The 18,847-nt window shown below is 37.7% G+C and overlaps 1 protein-coding gene across 1 annotated transcript in view; it reads left to right on the top strand.

Annotated features, from left to right (window-relative positions):
• The window catches only part of AGR3 (anterior gradient 3, protein disulphide isomerase family member), a 144,691-nt gene extending 126,442 nt beyond the window's left edge, over positions 1–18,249 (top strand). The window contains exons 3-10 of the mRNA XM_033511872.1: positions 9,161–9,284; positions 11,231–11,360; positions 13,466–13,529; positions 14,807–14,859; positions 15,499–15,575; positions 15,828–15,891; positions 16,871–16,954; positions 17,719–18,249. Coding sequence (XP_033367763.1) covers positions 11,255–11,360; positions 13,466–13,529; positions 14,807–14,859; positions 15,499–15,575; positions 15,828–15,891; positions 16,871–16,954; positions 17,719–17,768 — 498 coding nt within the window. The 5' untranslated portion in view covers positions 9,161–9,284; positions 11,231–11,254 and the 3' untranslated portion in view covers positions 17,769–18,249. The remainder of the gene's footprint in view (positions 1–9,160; positions 9,285–11,230; positions 11,361–13,465; positions 13,530–14,806; positions 14,860–15,498; positions 15,576–15,827; positions 15,892–16,870; positions 16,955–17,718) is intronic.
• Positions 18,250–18,847: the final 598 nt, after the last annotated feature.

The raw sequence follows: 18,847 nt of genomic DNA, 5'->3' as shown, positions 1-18,847 counted from the left end.
GCAGCTTTAAAGCAGCTCTGATGAAAAAGATGGGTCTTGCTTGGCAATGTGCTCTGCATGAGCCAGCAGTGTGCCCTGGCAGGAGAAAAGGCCAACAGCATCCCGGACTGAATTAATAAGAATCCTGCTACTGGTTATTTCCTTTGCATGGCATTTATTAGACAACATATGTAAACCTGAATCCAGTTTTGCACCACCAGCTACATGAAAGATGAAGATAAACCTTGTCACATGTATCTAGACAAATTCTGCTGAGAGTCAGGAGCTGGAGCAGCTGACCCATGAGGAAAACCAAAAGGATTTGGGCTTGATTAGCCTGGGTGAAAGATGTGTTAGGAAAGACCTAACAGAAATTGTTGAGTGGTTGGAAGAAGCAGGCAAGATTTTAATTGTGGGAAGAAAATGTAAACTGGAACAGGGAAGGACCTATCTTGATTCAAGGACAAAAGAAAAAGAATCTCTGAAGATAATTAAACATTTAATTAGGTTACTGAGAGAAGTAATGGAAACCCTTTCCTGGAGAGTTTTCAAGACCCAACCGGACAAAGTCCTGAACAATGTGATCTGAATTCAGTGTTAAATCTTCCCTGAGCAGGAGATTGGACTAAAGACATCCCAAGGCCATTTCCAAATTGGATGTTCCTGAATTTAAACACCACTAACAAATTTTGAATAAGTTAGGAAACAGGAAACACGTTTTTCTTTAAATAATTGAAGAAAACATCGATTTGTCCATTTTAAAAAGCCTGCCTTGGAAAAAGTCAAAATACCATGACCTCACAGCCAAAAAGAGAGTTTTATAAGGATGAGAGGAAGATAAACAGACAAGAAATTGCTAAGTTTTAGAGCATCATCCTGTTACCCAAATGCAATCTCAGAACTGTAGCTAATGTTGTCCCTGTGAAACATGTTTGGTGTAGTACAGGCTCTAGCTGATTTTTGCTGTTGCTGTCACGACTGTTGCCTTTGCTTCCTTTTTAATTTGGTGGATATTGTCAATCTAAGAGAGCTCCCTTCAGTAGGATCCTAGGGTCAGCTTGCTGTTCTTGGGGATAGGTTCATCCTGGTAGTTGGTTGCTTCAGAGGCTCCTCCACCCTGCTCTCCCTCTGTCCTCCACAACAGAAACATATGGAATAGATTTCCCTGCACAGCTTCAATACAGATGTCTACAGTGCACACTCCCATGTCTGAGCTGGTCAACCTCCATCAAGTGCCTCATTATCAGTGGAAATACAGAATCATGAGATCTCTACAAACCTATTTTAGACTTCTTTATTAGAAGGAACCTAATGACAGTGAGTTTGCCACAGGTAAAATCCCCATGACATTTGCATCATGCTCATATTGGAACAGGGGTTCTCATCTCACCTGGAATAAAAAAGCATGGTCAGTTGTGCTGTGGCATCCATATAGCACTCTCGTGGAATTTATGGCTACTGGCAAGCTAAACTAGAATTAAATCTAGATGCAAGAGAAGGGGAAAGTATTTGTAAGCCACTAGCATTCCCTCACACAGTCCAGGTCCCACTGATGGTGGGCTCTGCCCATTACCTCTGCAGTAGCCTACACTGCAGACCTTGCTCAGCCTTAGTTCTAGTTTGTGCTCTTGTGAGAAACAACAGACATTCTTTTCAACAGGTTTCCAAAAGTTCACTAATTTCCCTTTTATCATGGAAATGCAAGGTGGTAGAAGCTGAGCAGAACCTCAGGGTTGTTGCAACCCACACCACACCACAAACCACACTTCCTGACACATTGCACCAAATTCTTTCAGCCAAATACCAGTTACAATATTTTACATGTACATGCAACAAATTATTGTTGCATATATTTTTCATCCAATCAAGGGAAAACTATTAAGTCACTGGTATCTCTAACATCATCCTTTGTGCAGCATCACTACCATAAAAAACAAAGGATTCATCAGATTACACCAGTCTACTGAGACACCTCACTAATTCAAGCAAAAGGTTATCCTTTATTCTGAAAAAAAAGCATATGTAATGTGTGGGAATGTAGTCAGCTGGAAGCTATTATGCAGGCCTTGGAAATGATCATCAGGAGGATATCGGTTAAACAGGTGTGTGGTGATGGCTAGGGCACATAATGGATTCACTAAGGTTAGCTTCAGTATTGGTAACACAGAATTTTGTGTTTCAGATATCTAGATCCTTGGGCTTAAAATCTGTTAAGTAGGTTTTGGGTTTGGGGCACTTTTGAGATCTAACATTATTTATTTTGATGTACGTGCTAAAGAAGAATGCAGATATAACAAGATCTTCCAAAGATGGTACTGTAAAGATATCTAAAGAAACTAACATCAGCTGATGGGAGCCAACCTCTTAGGGTGTCTTTATCTGGTACCTCCCATCCAGATCCCATCTGGCTTCTCCAGATGGTAATTTAGACTAGACTTAATCCATATGTTTGCAGTCATCTCTTCCTCTCCATTGCCTAAAGTAGTGGCTTTAGGGAGACCAACTGCTTTAGGCTAGGCATAGCCTGAGTGAATACTCCTGTAGAGGAAAAATACAAGATATTCCAGTTTTCCCCACTGGCCTTAAGGCCAGCTTATCCACATCTTGTAATGATTGTATCAGAGAGAAAAGGTACTCATACAGAAAATTCTTTTCACAGAGGCTAGTGGCAGATATTTCTGCTCAAAATTTGAGCCTTAACAACTGGAAAAAACTCTGGAAGAAAAAAGATGTGAGTGTAATGATCATTGGTCGTAGGATATATCACATTAAGATCGATCATTAGTAACTAGTATATAAAAAGTCTGTAAGAGAGGCAAATGTGACTCGAGGAGAAGTAGGACAACGTATTTTCAGAGAGACAGCAGTGGCACAGTCCCACAGAGGACCGTATCTGTAACATAATGGTACACCTCTGTTCAGGAATTCTGAACTCCTGCTAGAATAGGTGCAGAAAAGGGCAACAAGACACGGTAAATGAAGAAACTCAAAATCCTCGCTTGGTTTCATCCAAAAGAAAAAAGATTAAGCTGAGATATGATTTCCCTGAAGATATACTTGAGAGCAAGAGTGACAGAAAGAAGCAGCTTTTGGGGCAATGCAGGCAAAATAAGCCTTGATCAGAAGTTGCCAAGTGTAAGTTCAGGCTAGTTAAATCAGAGTTTCTCCAAAGGAATGAGTTTCAAAAGCAGGCTTGAGAAAGAAGAACGGTAAAATTCCTAAGTCATTTTAAGGCATATATAAGCAGGATATTATGATGTGGCTGCCTCCAGGAGTGGAGGGCAGCACTTGATGACTCAGTCCTATGTTTCTGTCTGTCTTCTATTATTCCTTGGCTTTAAAAAAGCAACAGCAAGAAAATACTGTAGCTAGAAGATGATCTGAAGCTAAAATTTTTTCTGCATCAATTATGTGAGCCATAAATGTAACAACAAAATAGCAAAAGGTTATGCTCGGCCAGGCTAAAAATATATTTCACAGTAAAAGCAAACTGTTACTCAGTGGAAACCATACTGTGATAATTACCAGTTTTTAATGCCCATGGAAAAAAAAAAGAGAAACAAGACCTGGGATACCTGTTAGCACTTCAAGACACTCCCATGTATTTTTACATGGTTGCCATCTCCACCTTTGCCACTCAAAGTGAAATTGTTTCCAGTTAGGTAATGCTAATTTCATCTTGCTTCTGAGACAAGAATTGTAGAATCAGGAGGCCATAGCAAGCCGTAAAGTTTTTGTTTGCTTTGGGTTTTATAAATATTATTATTCAAGTTTTCTGAATACACTAAATATGTTAATAAATATAAAAATAAACATAAAAATAAATATAAAAATAAATATATAACACTGAATATAAAAAATATCTGTCTGGATTGCAGTGAATGCGCTCAGCTTTAGGGGAAAGGCTGAGCACCACCAAAGGGGTTAATGCAGGCACCTCAGGCTGCAGCTCTACAAGCTGCTCAGGTGAGCAGTTCTGCATTGAGATGGCCAAAGCTGAAGCCTTTTTATGGCTAAAGCAGCATGGTCTGCTCAGTCAGGGAGGAATGATCTACCAGAGCCCATTTTTAGCAAGTGGCTGCTGGAGATAAACATTACTGCACCATGACAGCTCCACATCAGAAGAGAGGCTTGTCTGGAGGCTTCAGGATAAGTCTGCCTGGACACTTGCCAGAGACCTCAGTCCCATACTCTCTGATCCAGCAGAGACACTCAAGAACACGCCTAACTTTAAGCATATGAGTGGCCCTATGGACATCAGTGGGGTTGCTAATGTGCCTAAAGTTCAATGTGTATCGACTGCTGTGCTGGAATGGGACCAAGGACTCAGAAACTTGCAGGATCAAGGTTTGGCCAAAGAACAGAGAGTATAACGGGAGACAAAAGCTGAGAGATACTGAGTTGCTCTCATGCCCTCTTGTGTCAGTCCTTCAAGGAAGTGAGTCCTGGAATAAATCACTTAATATGGTAAGATGAATACCTGCACAGAAAGCTGAAATGCTGAAAGATCCTGTAAACATTCATTTTGCAGCACACAGTGTCTTTGCTTTTTAGATGGCATTACATTTTAAAGCAGATATAGTGATGTCACTGCAGGAAAACATTGCAAAAACATTGCAGCAAGAGGATTTCTTTCAAGAGAGGCCTGGTTGACTCACTCTCACAGCTGCAGCAAAGTAGTCCAATGTGTTTCTGGAGAGCATTCTTGCTTGTGAAGTCTTTATTGGGACACTCTGACTGCAGGGAAATGCAGCCGCTTTTCATTTCTTGTGGCAGTCAGAAAGTTTCATTGAATATTTCTGAGCTCTCAATCCCTTCCAAAACACATGCTGAATTTCCTGGCCCTCTTCCTTAAAATCTGGTCTGGGTTTCTACCCCTGTCACCTCTCAAATTACTTTATGAGCACATATATTAAAAAAATAATAATAAATAAAAGCATTCTGATTTTTTTCAAAATTGATTTTTAATTGTTTTTTTCAAACTTTGTGAAATTTTTTATGTGCAGACGTTTTTATGTTTGAATTATCTGTACTCTGAATTTATCACTGGAATACAGCAAAGTTGAAGTAGAAAGATTTGTCCATTTGCTATTAGTAATGCAACACTGCCAACTAGAGGCACTGGTAATGATCAAATTTTTGTCATGTGGACCACATGGATAAACTTAAATGGATTGCATACCTATAAATATTAAAAGATCTTATTTACATTAGAGAAATCCCTCCAAAGTCCTTCAACTACAGTCATACTTACATATCATTTCCTTCAGTATGTCATTTACTGAATCCAAGCACCACATCACATCATCCAGAAACTCAAATAAAGTCAGGTCAGATAACAAATTACTTTGGGTTCCTCAAAGAGTTATGGAGGAACTCTTTTAATTCCATTTAAACAGCTTTTGGAAATACACCTCCACAAGACAGGGTGAGTGTCAAAAAAAAAAAAAATTAAAAAAAAATTGTAACTTTCACAGCAAAATAAATTCTAGATATTTTCTCAACTCATGATTTCAATAAGGCTTCTTAGTTTATTATTTCTAAAGATATCATACTCTATTCAGGTAGTCTTCAAACACAACTTTTGTATAGGTTTTAAGCTCTGTAAAGTGGCATACACAAGTGGCATACACTTTGAGGACTGTGTTTGTTCACAGCTGAAGGAGCAATATTGAAAATAGAGAAACGTGTCCCTGACCAGAAAGCTCAGCTACCACGGGTCCAGCGTGGTTCCCTGACGTGTGTGTGGCTGTTAATTCACTGTGTGAGAGTGGCCAGTGCGGAGCTGTCGGTGTTTGTGCCCCAACACAGCACAGGGGTGCCTGTGCCCAGCAGTGCTGCCCCTCCTGTTCCCTGCCATGCCTGAGATGGTCAGGCACAGCAGCCCAGAGCTGCCCAGAACGCAGCAAGAAGGAGCTGGAACGGAGCAGGACAGGGACCTTCTGCAGGTCCTCATGCCAGCCCAGGTCCAGCAAAGCCTTGGGGAAGACCCACGGGCACGGAGTGTGCCGTACCCCTGTTCTGGGCTGGCAGTGTGTGCCCTGGGGTGTGCCAGCAGCTTGGGTGGCCAGAGTGGCTTCCCAGACATCCTCTGGCATGGTTAGAACCACACTGTGAGAGAAAGATCTGCTGGTAGAAGGGCAAGTCCTGCCTGCCAGGGCTCTCACAGCATTAAATAAACAGCCCAGCACAGTTTGTACTTTTGGAGTGAAGGAAGGAGCCAACATCTAGTGCTGGTTTCCTTTTATTTACCAAAACACATTTATTCCGTAAATCTCAGCAAAATTCATGAAAAATAATAAATTACTTTTTTCCCCCTACAGTCTTCAAAGCTTTGTATCTATAAAAAGTTCTGGGAAATCCGAGAAGCCTAGAGGGCAGGAAAATAATCTTGTTGAGAAGTGGGAGCCAGTAGACAGTAGTGACTCATGGAGCTGCAGAGCAGCGGAGAGCGAGGTGTCAATGAAGCCTGGAACCAAGTTTTCCAGGGGCTGTACCACAGGGCAATTTAAGGATGGAGGGACCTGTTTCCAAAAAATGCAGAGAAAACCTTGGAGGGATTGGAGGTGGCAGTACTGGAACAAGTTGGAGGCATGGAAGTGAAAACATGGACATTGGCCTGGGAAGCAGAGAACACTCTTTGTAGCCAGTACAAACCACTGTAGAAACTAATTCAATAAATGCTTTTCCAGTTAATATTATTGTCCTTATGTTCCGTAACAATTTCTTTACAGGAATACAAAGCTAAAAATGTGCAATGGTCAAGCAAAAGCAAACAACTGGCATGCAGATAACACTGGAGTAGTTTGCTCACTGGAGCATTACCTAGAGCTCTGCTTTTAGGGGAGGGGGTGGGGAGAAAAGTACATCTGCTGTGAATCAGCTTGTAATACCAGTAAGAACTATTTCCACAATTATGACTGTTTCAAAAGACACACACATAGAAACAAACCACCATGTCATATCTAGATTTCCTTAAATTACTTTATTGAAATTATCCAGAAATTGATTTTTGGCTGTCAGTCAAGACCTAAGCCCAATGGATATTTGCAGGGTTTTTCCACTTATTCCTTTTACTGTTTGGCAGTGAAAGCTAATGATCAGCACCCTAAGAGTAGTTCTCTTCTCTGTTACTGTGTGCTGTGTGAATGTGCACTGAGGTCCAGACTCAGTCCACACCAAATACCTGTGTTAGGAACCAGAAGTACCTCCCACCCATGAAAATATGCGTTCTGCAAAGTTTTCTCATATTGTTTAGTGTAAAATTTATTTTGGCATTTGTGGTGGTGCATCTTCCCCCTCCAGGCCACACAGTGACCTCTCTTAGTGATCTCCTAATTAGTTGTGCATTGATTTGCAGAGGCACACTCATCACAAGTAAAAGTCTTTGGCAGAATTGCCAATAGAGGTTGCAGGAATGATGCTGAATTGCAGCTGTCACAGGAGCTGTGAGCTCATCCCTTGCTCACACAGGAGCTAAGGCAGAGTTGGACAGAGTAAGAACTTCATCAGCAACCTCATTAGTGCAGCATTCTGTAAAGCAAAATTTAAAAATCAGTTTCACTTTTCATAGATAGGCTACACATATGAATACTTACCTAGATCTGCTGCTGCATGACTCACACAAAAGCAGCAGCTTGGGATTCCAAGTGCCAGTTATACTGAAACATCGTTTTCTCTCTAGAAGTCTGCCTTTTTCACAGACTTTATTGCTGCCTTATTCTGCCCTACTTTTAGATAGTTATTGCATTTTCTAATTTTGACTTAGATATAACCATGTATGCACAGTAAACCCATAGTTGTATCTCCAAAACTAATCTTTAGAGCAGAGGAGAAAAATGGAAAGACTTTCCACCACCATTACCCTGGAGACTAAGCTGGCCGAGCTCAGTGAGTGGGAGCACACACCAGTTCAATGAGTGAGAGCAGAAGTGTGTGCTGTACATTGCAGAGACTGAATATTTGGCTGGTAACTGCTGCTGCACAGGTCAGTGGTTTGACTGCCAGGCAGCACAGATTGTGCCTGGGATGGAGCTCTGGCTTCACACTCCGTTCATGTGAGGATGCAGAAGAAATCAAGGACAGGCAGCTGGTAAGATCCACTTAGCAAGCAGTCACTGAATAGGAATACTGAAGGCATCCAGCTTGGTTTTATAAATTATCACAGTCATTTTCTTTCAGCATTAAACCTTAACATTCAACCAACATCTTTTTGACCAGGGCTGCCAACCGCTCTGGTGAAATTGACAAAGGCTGAAATTCTGACCTTCAAAACTAGAGTCAAATTGCTGAACATGATCCTGCTAAAGGGAACTTGCAGGTGGCTCAGCACTAATTTCAGTCTATTTGATTGAATGTCTGCCCCTTTACACCTTACAGTAATAAACCTATGCCATGAAAAACACAATACCTCAGAGCTTAAGAACACAATATCTCAAAATTACTCCCATAACTTTGAAAAATTCAATATTTCTAAGAAATGTAACCATACAGTCCATATAAACAAATACAAGGGAGAAGAAGAAGCAAAAAAGGATTGCTTCTAATTCCCCTGCAAAAGCTATTCAAGGAGAAGGAAAAAGGTGATCCAGTTCATTCCTTCTTTGTGCAAAGGTGATGAATAAAGGACTTTACTTGTATTCAAGTTCAGTAAAATTATATCAAACATCATGTCCAAAAAACTAGATATTTTTAGACTACAACTCCCAGCAGCAATAATCAGGTAGTTTAAACCATAGTTTTTAAATAAATATTTTTATTTCCCTCTTAAAAAAAATAAAGTTTGCCTTATTTGTTAATTACACTTCTCTACACAAAGTAACCCTTGTGTCTTCCTATTAGGTTCATTCCTATCTGCAAGCACCAGTGAACTCTGCCATTCTCTGGGAACAAAAGCACCTCCAGTTCCAGCTTTCATCAGTGGTTTCTTTTTTCACTGGACATAAGCCAGACTCAAACTGTTTGAGGGGGGAAGTAGCAGACACAAACAAGCCACTATTTATTTCCATTCCTCATACAAGACACCTGATACAAGCCAAGATGAAGAGAAATGCAAGGATTCAGTGTACAAGCATGGGAACTTGCAAGAGAGAAAGTTGGAGGCATGGCAGAAAAGGAAGGGGGAGGGTGGAAACACATTATTTTGGTTTTCAGCTCAAAGGCTCCTCTCATTTTTTCCCAGGTGAATGTGCTGTTGTTGCTACATAGAGACCTGGGCAGCTCAGGTGTTCTGTGCTTAAATCACTGACTTTTAGTTAACAAATTCCAGAGAAAGGACCCTCAATCAGGAGAATTGGCCGCTGCTGGTGAGCATGTATTTCTCATTCTTAACTCTCCTTTAGTAAAGCAATGAGGTTTGGTTCACAAATGCTTTACAAGGCTAGTTATACAAAAAGACAAATGATAGATGCATAGAGATTAGCTAGCAAATGTTTGTTCTGGCAGGGAATTGAAGGCAATATATGTGGTGTTGGCTGTCCTTTTTTCCTCTGAATCAATTAAATAACATTGGATCATGTAGCATCAAAAATACGGAATATTAAATTTAAACTGCCTCCAGCTGCATTTCCAAAGCCCTCTTTATTTTCACTGGAGTAATAATCAATTATTAAGCTTCAGATGTTTTACATGTGATTTAAAGAGATTAACACTTTGATTTATTTTTTTAATGCATCATGAAAGACTATTTCTTACTATAAAATGACAATTCCTTTTTTTCCTAGCTCTTGCAAATTTTAATGTACAACTTTTTCTCCAGCCACCTGAATAGGATGAATTTCTGTAATTCAGATTGCCAGTTATTAGAGATGGAGTTTTAATTTGTTCACAAGAGATTTAACTGCTAACAGTGATTCTGTGATATGAAGAGATTTATTAAAACAGTACTTTTCATACCTCTCGGTCCTAAAAACTATGAAGCATTTTCTTTTGCAAATGCTCAGGGTTGCAATATGATACTAATATAAATTACAAATACAAGTAGAGATTTTCTTTATCACTATAAATAAATAAATAAATAAATATATAATTTAATGTATTATATTGTAATAATTTAATTATTATATTAAAGTATATTAAGTTACTATTAAAATATATTATTTAATAAGTTAATTAAATATTATAACTTTAATTTAATTAATTAATTAAATTACTGATTTATTTATGATTAAATTGTAACAATCTAATTTTAATATTAAATTAATTAAATTATTTTAAAATTAGTAATAATTATAATATGTTTATCTATTATATTAATATATTTTAATAAATATATTACTAAAGAAATATAAATATTAATATATAGAATATATATCTTGAAGGGTCATTGCAATTATTGTTCATTTGGTTTGGGGTTTTTTATTTAAGTTGAAGTAATTTCTCAGTGAGGCATCCTGATAGCTCCTAAAGCTCATCCTCTGAAAAGTGGAATTTCCAGCAAGATGACTGAGTGTTTTCCTGGCCTACATGCATTACATTTTTTAACTCAGTTGAAACCATCTGATATCCACCTGAATATCAGATCTTTAATGCCTAAAAGTGATTGTACTGGCAGCAAGTAGACTTATCAATTAAAAGCAATTTGGCTTTGTAATGCTTTTTCTCAAGTCTTGCTTTTGTTCTCTGACTTTTATCAAGGTCAGTAGTTACTGAATTTCTTATAATGATCTTGGTGATCTGCTGAACCAGAGAGAAACAGATGAATTGTTTTATTCACTAAGAGTTGGGCTGAAATTCAGTGTAAAAGATGAAGAATGGGAAAATTTTTAATGGAGACTTAAAAAATTACTGCAATTTCAACATTTTGGATGGATTTGACATTTAAAGAATATTATACTCAGAGTAAATACTTGCCAATCTTTCTACTTAATTAAGTAGCATATTATGAGACATCTTTTGACAAAAAAACTCCAGCATAAAAAGAAGTAAAAACCTCGTGCTGTTATGTTTCACTGAAATTAAAAAGCCTGGAGCAGTGTCTTGAAATTGTTGTCATCAAGTATCACAACACTGTTCATGAGAATCACATGAAAGCAGTACCCTGCAGCCTAATTTTGACTGCTGAAAGTAGCATTGCAGAGTAAAATTAAACACCTCTAGTTTGCATTTTCCTTACAAAGACAAGCATGTCCAAAAAATAACCAAAAGTGTCTCTGAAGTACAGATTGTTAAGATGCCACAAACATATTGATCTACGTTGAACCATGTGACCAATCCATGTGACTAAAGCTTCTAAAGTTTCTTTGTTTTCCAGTTTCCTTGCATTGGAAGGGAAATAATGCTCCATTCTACCTTGGCCTTGTCCCTCCTACTAATTGCAATCACTTCCAACCTTGCAATGGCAATTAAAAAGGAAAAAAGAGCACCTCAGACACTATCAAGAGGTATTGTAAGTTCACTAAATGTAGTTACCTCCTTACCCCTCCATATAGACCAGCAAATATTTTTATTTTGAATGTACATGTATAGAATGTGTATCTGTACATATGCACACACATGTATGTTTATAAAACATACATAGAATGCACATATATACTTACTGAGGTGTGTTTTCTTTAGTGTTAAGTGATGTTCTAATTAATACATGTTCTAATTTCACATCATTTGACTTCATCAGTTTATTCTTAAGGATACAACTGAGGGCCTCGTATAACCTGCATAAATTCATATAACTCACAGTGATCTAACAGAGGCAAATAACCTAAACTGAGTCCCTCAAATCAAGATGTGCATGTAGGACTATCAGTGAAAAAATATTCTTTCACAGACTGTTTGAAATATGTTTTATTATTGTAATCTATCATAACATCAGTTGCTATGGAAAAAATTTTCTACAGACTCATTTTTTTACACAGAACAATTTGAACCACTGGTGGGGTTTTCTGCATGACATTTTTTTTGCTTTTCTTCAGATGGCCAGTGCAAAGCATGACTGTGTGTAATTCATTTCCCTGTGGTGCAAATTTTTCAACTTGTCAAATTGTTAAATAATGTTAGAAGTTAAGATCCTGTTTTAATTTATTTATATCTGATCAATCCTTAGAAATACAAGCAGAAAAATAGCTTAGTAAGCTCTTTTTCCCTTCCCCATCTTTCTACTCCTTTTGGGACTAATCAAGAAAAAAAAAAATCTTCATTTCCCTTCCTAACCTCTTCTGCAGGCTGTGCAAAGCCTGCAGATCCCACAGCTCACCTCTGAGTTTTCCCTATCCTGGCAAAGTTGCACATCTCTCAGAGGTTCCATTTGAACCTCTGAGACAACTTGACAAAATCATGGACCACCTGGACTAGCCTAAGAGAAATTTCAAAACACTTTTTATAAACAGAAACCCTGGGAAAAGGTTATTATCAATTTGGGATTTATTTCCCAGTTTGCCTTGATCAGGATTTATTTTTTCCCAGTAAGCCTAAATGGACAAAAAAAAAGATAACAAAATCATTTATATTATGTCGGTTTTGGAAAAAAAACAAAACCAAAAGCAAGCTAACTACAAAGGAGTCACAGAAAAGAGATGTAACTTTTCTAATGCTGACTTCAGGCCTATTGGGATGCCAATTCCAGGGCTGGGAAGGCACTGGTCAGCATCAGCCAGACAGACCTGTGTACTGAAAGCAGACCTAGGAGCATCACAAGCAATCGTCCTGTGAGAACTCCAACAGCAAATCTGGGCTGGTCCAAGCACTGTCCAGACAGCACAGAAGAAACAGAGCTTTAACCTGGTCCAGGTCCAGAAATTGTTCTACAGTTCCCATGAGAGTTCTCATGAATGGAGCAACACTGCCTAGGATGCAGGGGTCTGCTGCGCAAGGGTTGCCGTCCTTGGGACCTGAAGGCACAAAACCAAGTCAACAATCTGATTTTTGAGGTCTGCATATTCCCAGCTATGGATGAGCTATGCAGCTGATGTTTGTTAAGATTTGTTTCAGTAGAGATTTTTACTTAACAGACATTCCTTTACTGGATTATTTAATTAAATGAAGGGCTTGCAACTTCAGGGATTGAAGTGATTTTGGAGTTATTTCTATATTCCAAGACTATTCCAATGACATTCATATTAAAGCTGATTTTATTTGAGCTGTCATATTTTATTTTTCTCTCATTATATGCCAGCTTCTCTTTAAGTCCCAGGGTCTACATGAAATACTGAGCAGACAATATGAAAATACAAAGGACTTGGGGGCTGATTTAGGGACCTCTGAGGATTTAGAAAGATAACTAACAAATCTATCAAAGGACTTGAACTGAATATGCAACCAGCTGTGATTTTTGGGGGGGGGTTAGGTTGTATGGTTGAGTTTTTTTAACCTTTCAGTATACCTATCAGGAGATGTGAAATTAGCATATCCACAATGTTAGAGAACCTTTGACTAAAAACTCCAAATTTATTTCTATACAGAAGTTGATAGATGTAAAGAAAAAAGATAAAAAACCGAATTTGTTATGAGTTTCTTGCCTGGCCAGAAGCTAGTCCTTCTATTTTATTTCTAGGGTGGGGAGATGAAATTACGTGGGTACAGACTTATGAAGAAGGGCTTTATCAGGCAAAGAAAAGGTAAGAGATTAAAAATTAGTATGAAAACAAAATTGTTATTCTGTCTTTCTGGAGTATACAATAATGAGACAGAACAAAGAAACACCATGAGAGCTGATCTGCACGCCACCCAGCTAAATAAAACAGACTCTGTCTATAAACAAAAAGACTTGTAGGACTCTTATGACTCTGAAGTAACATCATGGGCCAATAATGTAATGCTGTCATTTCTTTGCCACAAAAGAGGTGTTGTCATTTTAATTTACAGTCATAAATAGATACCATAATTTTTTTAACTACATCTATTGTGTTTTAATATCATGTATTTCTGATCACTTCCTTGAAATCTGTTACATTCACTCTTGCATGATGATCTACTGCCTTTGACGTTTCCCCCAACACTTTATTAGCTGGAATATGTTCATGATATATTTTCTCACTATCTTGATAGAAATAGAAGTTTCAAACTCAGTCTTCTCTGAGATTCAGCTGCAAATATATTTGAGAATTCATAACAATATCTATTTAAATATCTTTTACAGGTCATTGTAGATCACAATAGTGTAGCATGAACTGTTGAAGGCAAATTATTAAAGTGAAGGCAAATTATTTGTAAAACATAAAGCAATTTCATCTACCCTATGTGAAAATGGTTAGAAATTAACTCCTGACATTGAAAGCAGACCAAGCATTAGTTACTGACCTGCTGAACAGCAAATACAATTTTAAAAAATATGGGAGAAAATGCACAGAATTTGTGTTTTAACATCCAAAATACAAAATTTTAACACTTTGTCAAACTATTTACAGAAAAGAGATAATATACTATATACATGTTCAAGAAAGCTTAAAACACAAGTAACTTTTCATGGAAAGTATTTAATGTTAAACTCAATCTTATAAAATCTATTTTATTACAGTTCATACATATTACTTTTATTTTCTTAATCCTGGGCAAATTCACACCTAAGCAACATTAAATACCTATTTAGTCTAATTATTTACTATCTGGGAATGAAATTATGGTGGGTCTGTTGTTTCTTTTTTCTAGAATCTCTTACTACAGACAGCCTATTTAGACGTAGCAACTCTGTTTCTCTATTTCTTCCTTTATGAAGTGTTTATGCTCTTTTCCCTTGCTCAGAAATTTCTGTACTATTTTACAGAATGTCTTCATGGTTTTACTGTGCATTAACATAAGATTAAATACAATTTGCCTTTTTCAGTCTGCTTGTAAAATCACCCATCTGAATACATGTCAAATGACTTAACTACATCTTTTATTATTATTAATAAAGTAACAAGCCACTGATGGTAATTCACCATTTGGAAGACTGTCAATACTGCCAAGGTAATTTTGATTTTTTGTGTGTTAAAATCCTGTGAATATTTTTATAAGAAACTGAGCCTATCTATATATTTACATTGCACTTAGTGAAAATTATTCAGAGAAAGAGGTAAATGAAAATGTAGCTAAAAATTGAAAAATTTATTACCATTATTTACAAAAGCTCCATTATGAAACTATGCAATAAAGAACATGAAAAATTCTCACTGCTGCTGTACTACTATTCCAAATGCAGTACTCAAATTAAAGGGCACAAATTGGCTACTGACTCAATGAACAAATTTAATATTGTTTAGCCCTCCTGAAATGGTAACTGAAGAAGGAGGCAAGGACAGGACTGCTGAAATTGAACTAACAAGAATTTTCTGAGAATAATGCACTTTTGTCAAGCCAAGACATGGTATCCATTGAGACAACAGGCTTCATAAATAACTGAAGAGAGCTTCCATTTTCATAGCCAGAGGTTGTAGTGCCATCGGCCAAAAAGCCCCCAAAAGCAGTGATAGAGCCCTTAAGTGTCTCCTCAGGAATGTGAATCAGCAGAGACAGGAACAATGTGGCCCAGTCTGGCCAATGTGGTCCCAAGCACAGATGGCAGGGCAACGTTTGAGATGGATTTCAAAGTGATCCTGTCTTTTCTAGCACTGAAGAAAGCTTTCGCAGAAAATGAAGAAATACAGGAAATGGCCCAAAATAACTTCATTATGCTGAATCTCATGGTATGAAGGGTTTGGGGCTATTTTACTGGTATCATTTCATGGTCTGTGTTTTCTCTGTCCTGTTTTTTCATGTTGTTTTCAATAATATATCTGACATTTTAGTTATTTAAGTAGAGGCATTTGTGCATGTGTATTCACACACGAGTAGTACCTTTTTGGTTTTGTCTTCTAGTACCAGGTTATTCATAGGTGGTGTTATTTCAGCAAAATTTACAGAAACATTTTAACAACTAGCCTTAATTTTTATACCAGCATGAAACCACAGATAAAAACCTGTCACCTGATGGACAATATGTGCCTCGAATCATGTTTGTAGGTATGTGAAATATTTATGCATCATCAAAGCTGTTATACCTGAATTATGCCACTGTCATCCTGTGGGGACATCAAAATGATTCATTTTGCCAAAAGAAAATCTCTCTGCCTCAGTTGTATGCTTTGACTCTTGTAAACTTCCTCTGGTTACAGATATGTCCTGGAGGGTACTAATTTGGACTTGAGAGCAAGATGTTTAGAAGTCTGTTAATATCTGGGCTTTTGCTCTCAGTGCTGCTTGCTAGTGCTGTTACATGACAAAGTTCACTGAAAATGTCAAATATCTGACTGAAAGTAGATGGCTATAAAGTGGACATTACCATAGAATAAATCAATAGTCAGTGACATCTAGGGATTTATTCCATTGTAAAGCTGACTCCTGGAATGGCCAAATTAATCATGCCCTAGAGTGCCTGCTCCTTCTGGCTGGCTGTTCAGGGAGCCTGGAGTGGCTAGCTCTGTGGTGGCATTCAAAGTTCAGCCCACACTCAGACAGAGAGCAGTGTAGTTACAGCAATCAGTAAATTATTAAAAAACTTGGAAGGGTAACTGAGAGAAGAGAGGTTCACAACAACTTGTTCCCACTCTGGGAACATTAGGAATCAGAAGATTTTCATTCTGAAGGGTCTAGGTAAGTCGTGCTATTTATTGCCATAGATAGGCATGACCTGCGCTATGTGTGCATCTGGTCAGATTAACCTCTTCTGATGTAAACTCAGAACCTGTAAAACAGGATATTTTTCTTTAAATATAAATTAAATTCATGTGTAACCTAGCATTTAAAAACAGCTGTGTAATATAAAAGTTAGCTTTTGGTGAGGATTTCTCCAAGAAAACTGCAGTTGTCTGGAGCAGAGCATAATGGCCTCATAATTGCTGTGCTGATGAAATCAGAAACAGGGCTGCCAAAGTGATGCCACCACATCACCCTCAGCTCTTGTGGGAATGGAAGGCAGTGTTTAACCCAAATACTTTTTCAGACCCATCTCTCACAGTAAGAGCTGATATCACGGGAAGATACTCCAACCGGCTTTACACTTACGAACCGCAGGACATGATGTTCCGTAAGTGCCCCTTTGCCCTGTTACACTGCATTTCACATTGTAAGCAGCCAGATATCCCCCATCCTGATCACTTGTGCTGGAGAATCCATTAGGATCTCAAAGTAAAGAATAAATACCGTGTGAGAGCATTTGCAATAAATTATAATGGTCTAACTTGTTCTGGCAAAACAATCACACGCATTGTCCCATTGAATTTATTGGGACTAGTCAAGCAAGAAAAATGGAAAGGTCATGGGTGAGAACCCTCAGGATCAAGATCTGAGCAATTTTATGGAGAATGGTGAAAGTCACTATGCTCAAAAAAATCTGACTGTACAATGTAAATAGTCAGTGGTGGGAGGGAATCTGTAAAGAAATGCAGGTGGTTGTGTCCCTACCCCTAACAGCCACATTTCAGAAAGGAATGTGATTTTTCAGGTTGAGCCAGTTCTTACTCTATGCCATCTATTTGACACCAATGCAGTATCTCACCACAAATACACACATCACATCTGATTACCAGGCTTGCTGTTGAGAAATGAGGGAGTTGAAAGGATTCTTTTCAAATCCCTTGAGTTAAACATTTTGATTAATGAAATTTCTTACTTTCTGTTTTAGTATCAATGACATAATTTTCAAAATACAGATCTCTAAAATAAAATGTGTGATAATAAATCAATTTCAGTGTGAATAATTTACTAAATCAAACTAGGTTGCTTTTTTTTTTTAATTGTACAAATGTATTTCTAATCCATTTTCACAGTTCTTATTTCTTTTTCTTTCAGTAATAGAGAACATGAAGAAAGCACTACGCCTCATTCAGACAGAATTGTAACCAGTAAGAGTGAAATTAACATAACATCCACGAGGTGAAGCTGCACCTCTCTGCCTCTACTTGCAAACTGAGCTTTTATCAAGCAGATTTTGTTTATCAGATTTAAGAAATGTATATGTACAACTTGGAGAACAAAGACAGAAAGACTAAAGCACCCATTTGGAAAACATGAGGAGAAATATATTAAACACTTTGAAATTAATAATCTAAATAACTAAAAATGATGGGTTTGAGTGCAGCAAATTCGAGCTGTATTTTAGCAATCCAACTATGACTCTGTTAGGTTAGCTATGACTTCTGAAGAGGAGTTACAAGCAACTTTTTTTTTAATGTCTATTTGCAATTTATTACAAGAGTTAATATCTGCATCTTGCCTCTCCATTTTAACTTCTATTGCAAGAAGCTTATTAGTTGTTAATGTACCCCTGCTTTATACAGTCATTTCTTGTTAAATTAAAGGAAACTTTGCTGTCAAATCAGGCTGGAATGCTCATGCTATACATTTTGGAATAGCTTACATAGAAAAAAACAAAACAAAACAAAAACACCAAAAAACAAACAAACAAACAAAACCCCACAAAAACAAACCACCACAAAAACTAAACCAAAAACAAAACAAAATCCATACTCCAGTGTTCTGGGCTTATCCTTCTTCTGTACACAATCCTTTAACTTTTGTTGTGGTTGCTTAAAACAGAGAGACTGAGCATGCAGTCCCAGTGAGGTGATAATAATCAAAGGGCAGCTACACATTTTGCTCCAATAAAGATACAGTGAAGCAAGACAGATGGAATGAGATAGACCCAGAACTCCAATCCTGAGGCTAAGTGATGTTTGTAAATTCTGGCATGGGAAAAATGAGAGGGTTACCCTAGCTCTTTGCATTTAAATGGCATTTCAATCATGGGAAGCTCATCCCAGGTCATTCCCTCCTTTTCTGCAGCATTCCACCATAAAGGTGGCAGCTCACTGAGGGAATCTGGACATACAAAATCCCAGCAAAATTTTCACAGGATTACTCTATGTAAGGGTGGACACCTGCTTTGAATAAAAAGCTGAAGTCAATTGAAATGGTTTAT

The sequence above is a fragment of the Parus major genome, chromosome 2 (genome assembly GCF_001522545.3).
Source record: "Parus major isolate Abel chromosome 2, Parus_major1.1, whole genome shotgun sequence".
Taxonomy (NCBI): domain Eukaryota; kingdom Metazoa; phylum Chordata; class Aves; order Passeriformes; family Paridae; genus Parus; species Parus major.
The sequence above is the reverse complement of the archived record's forward strand: the minus strand, read 5'-3'. Positions and strand labels throughout refer to the sequence as shown.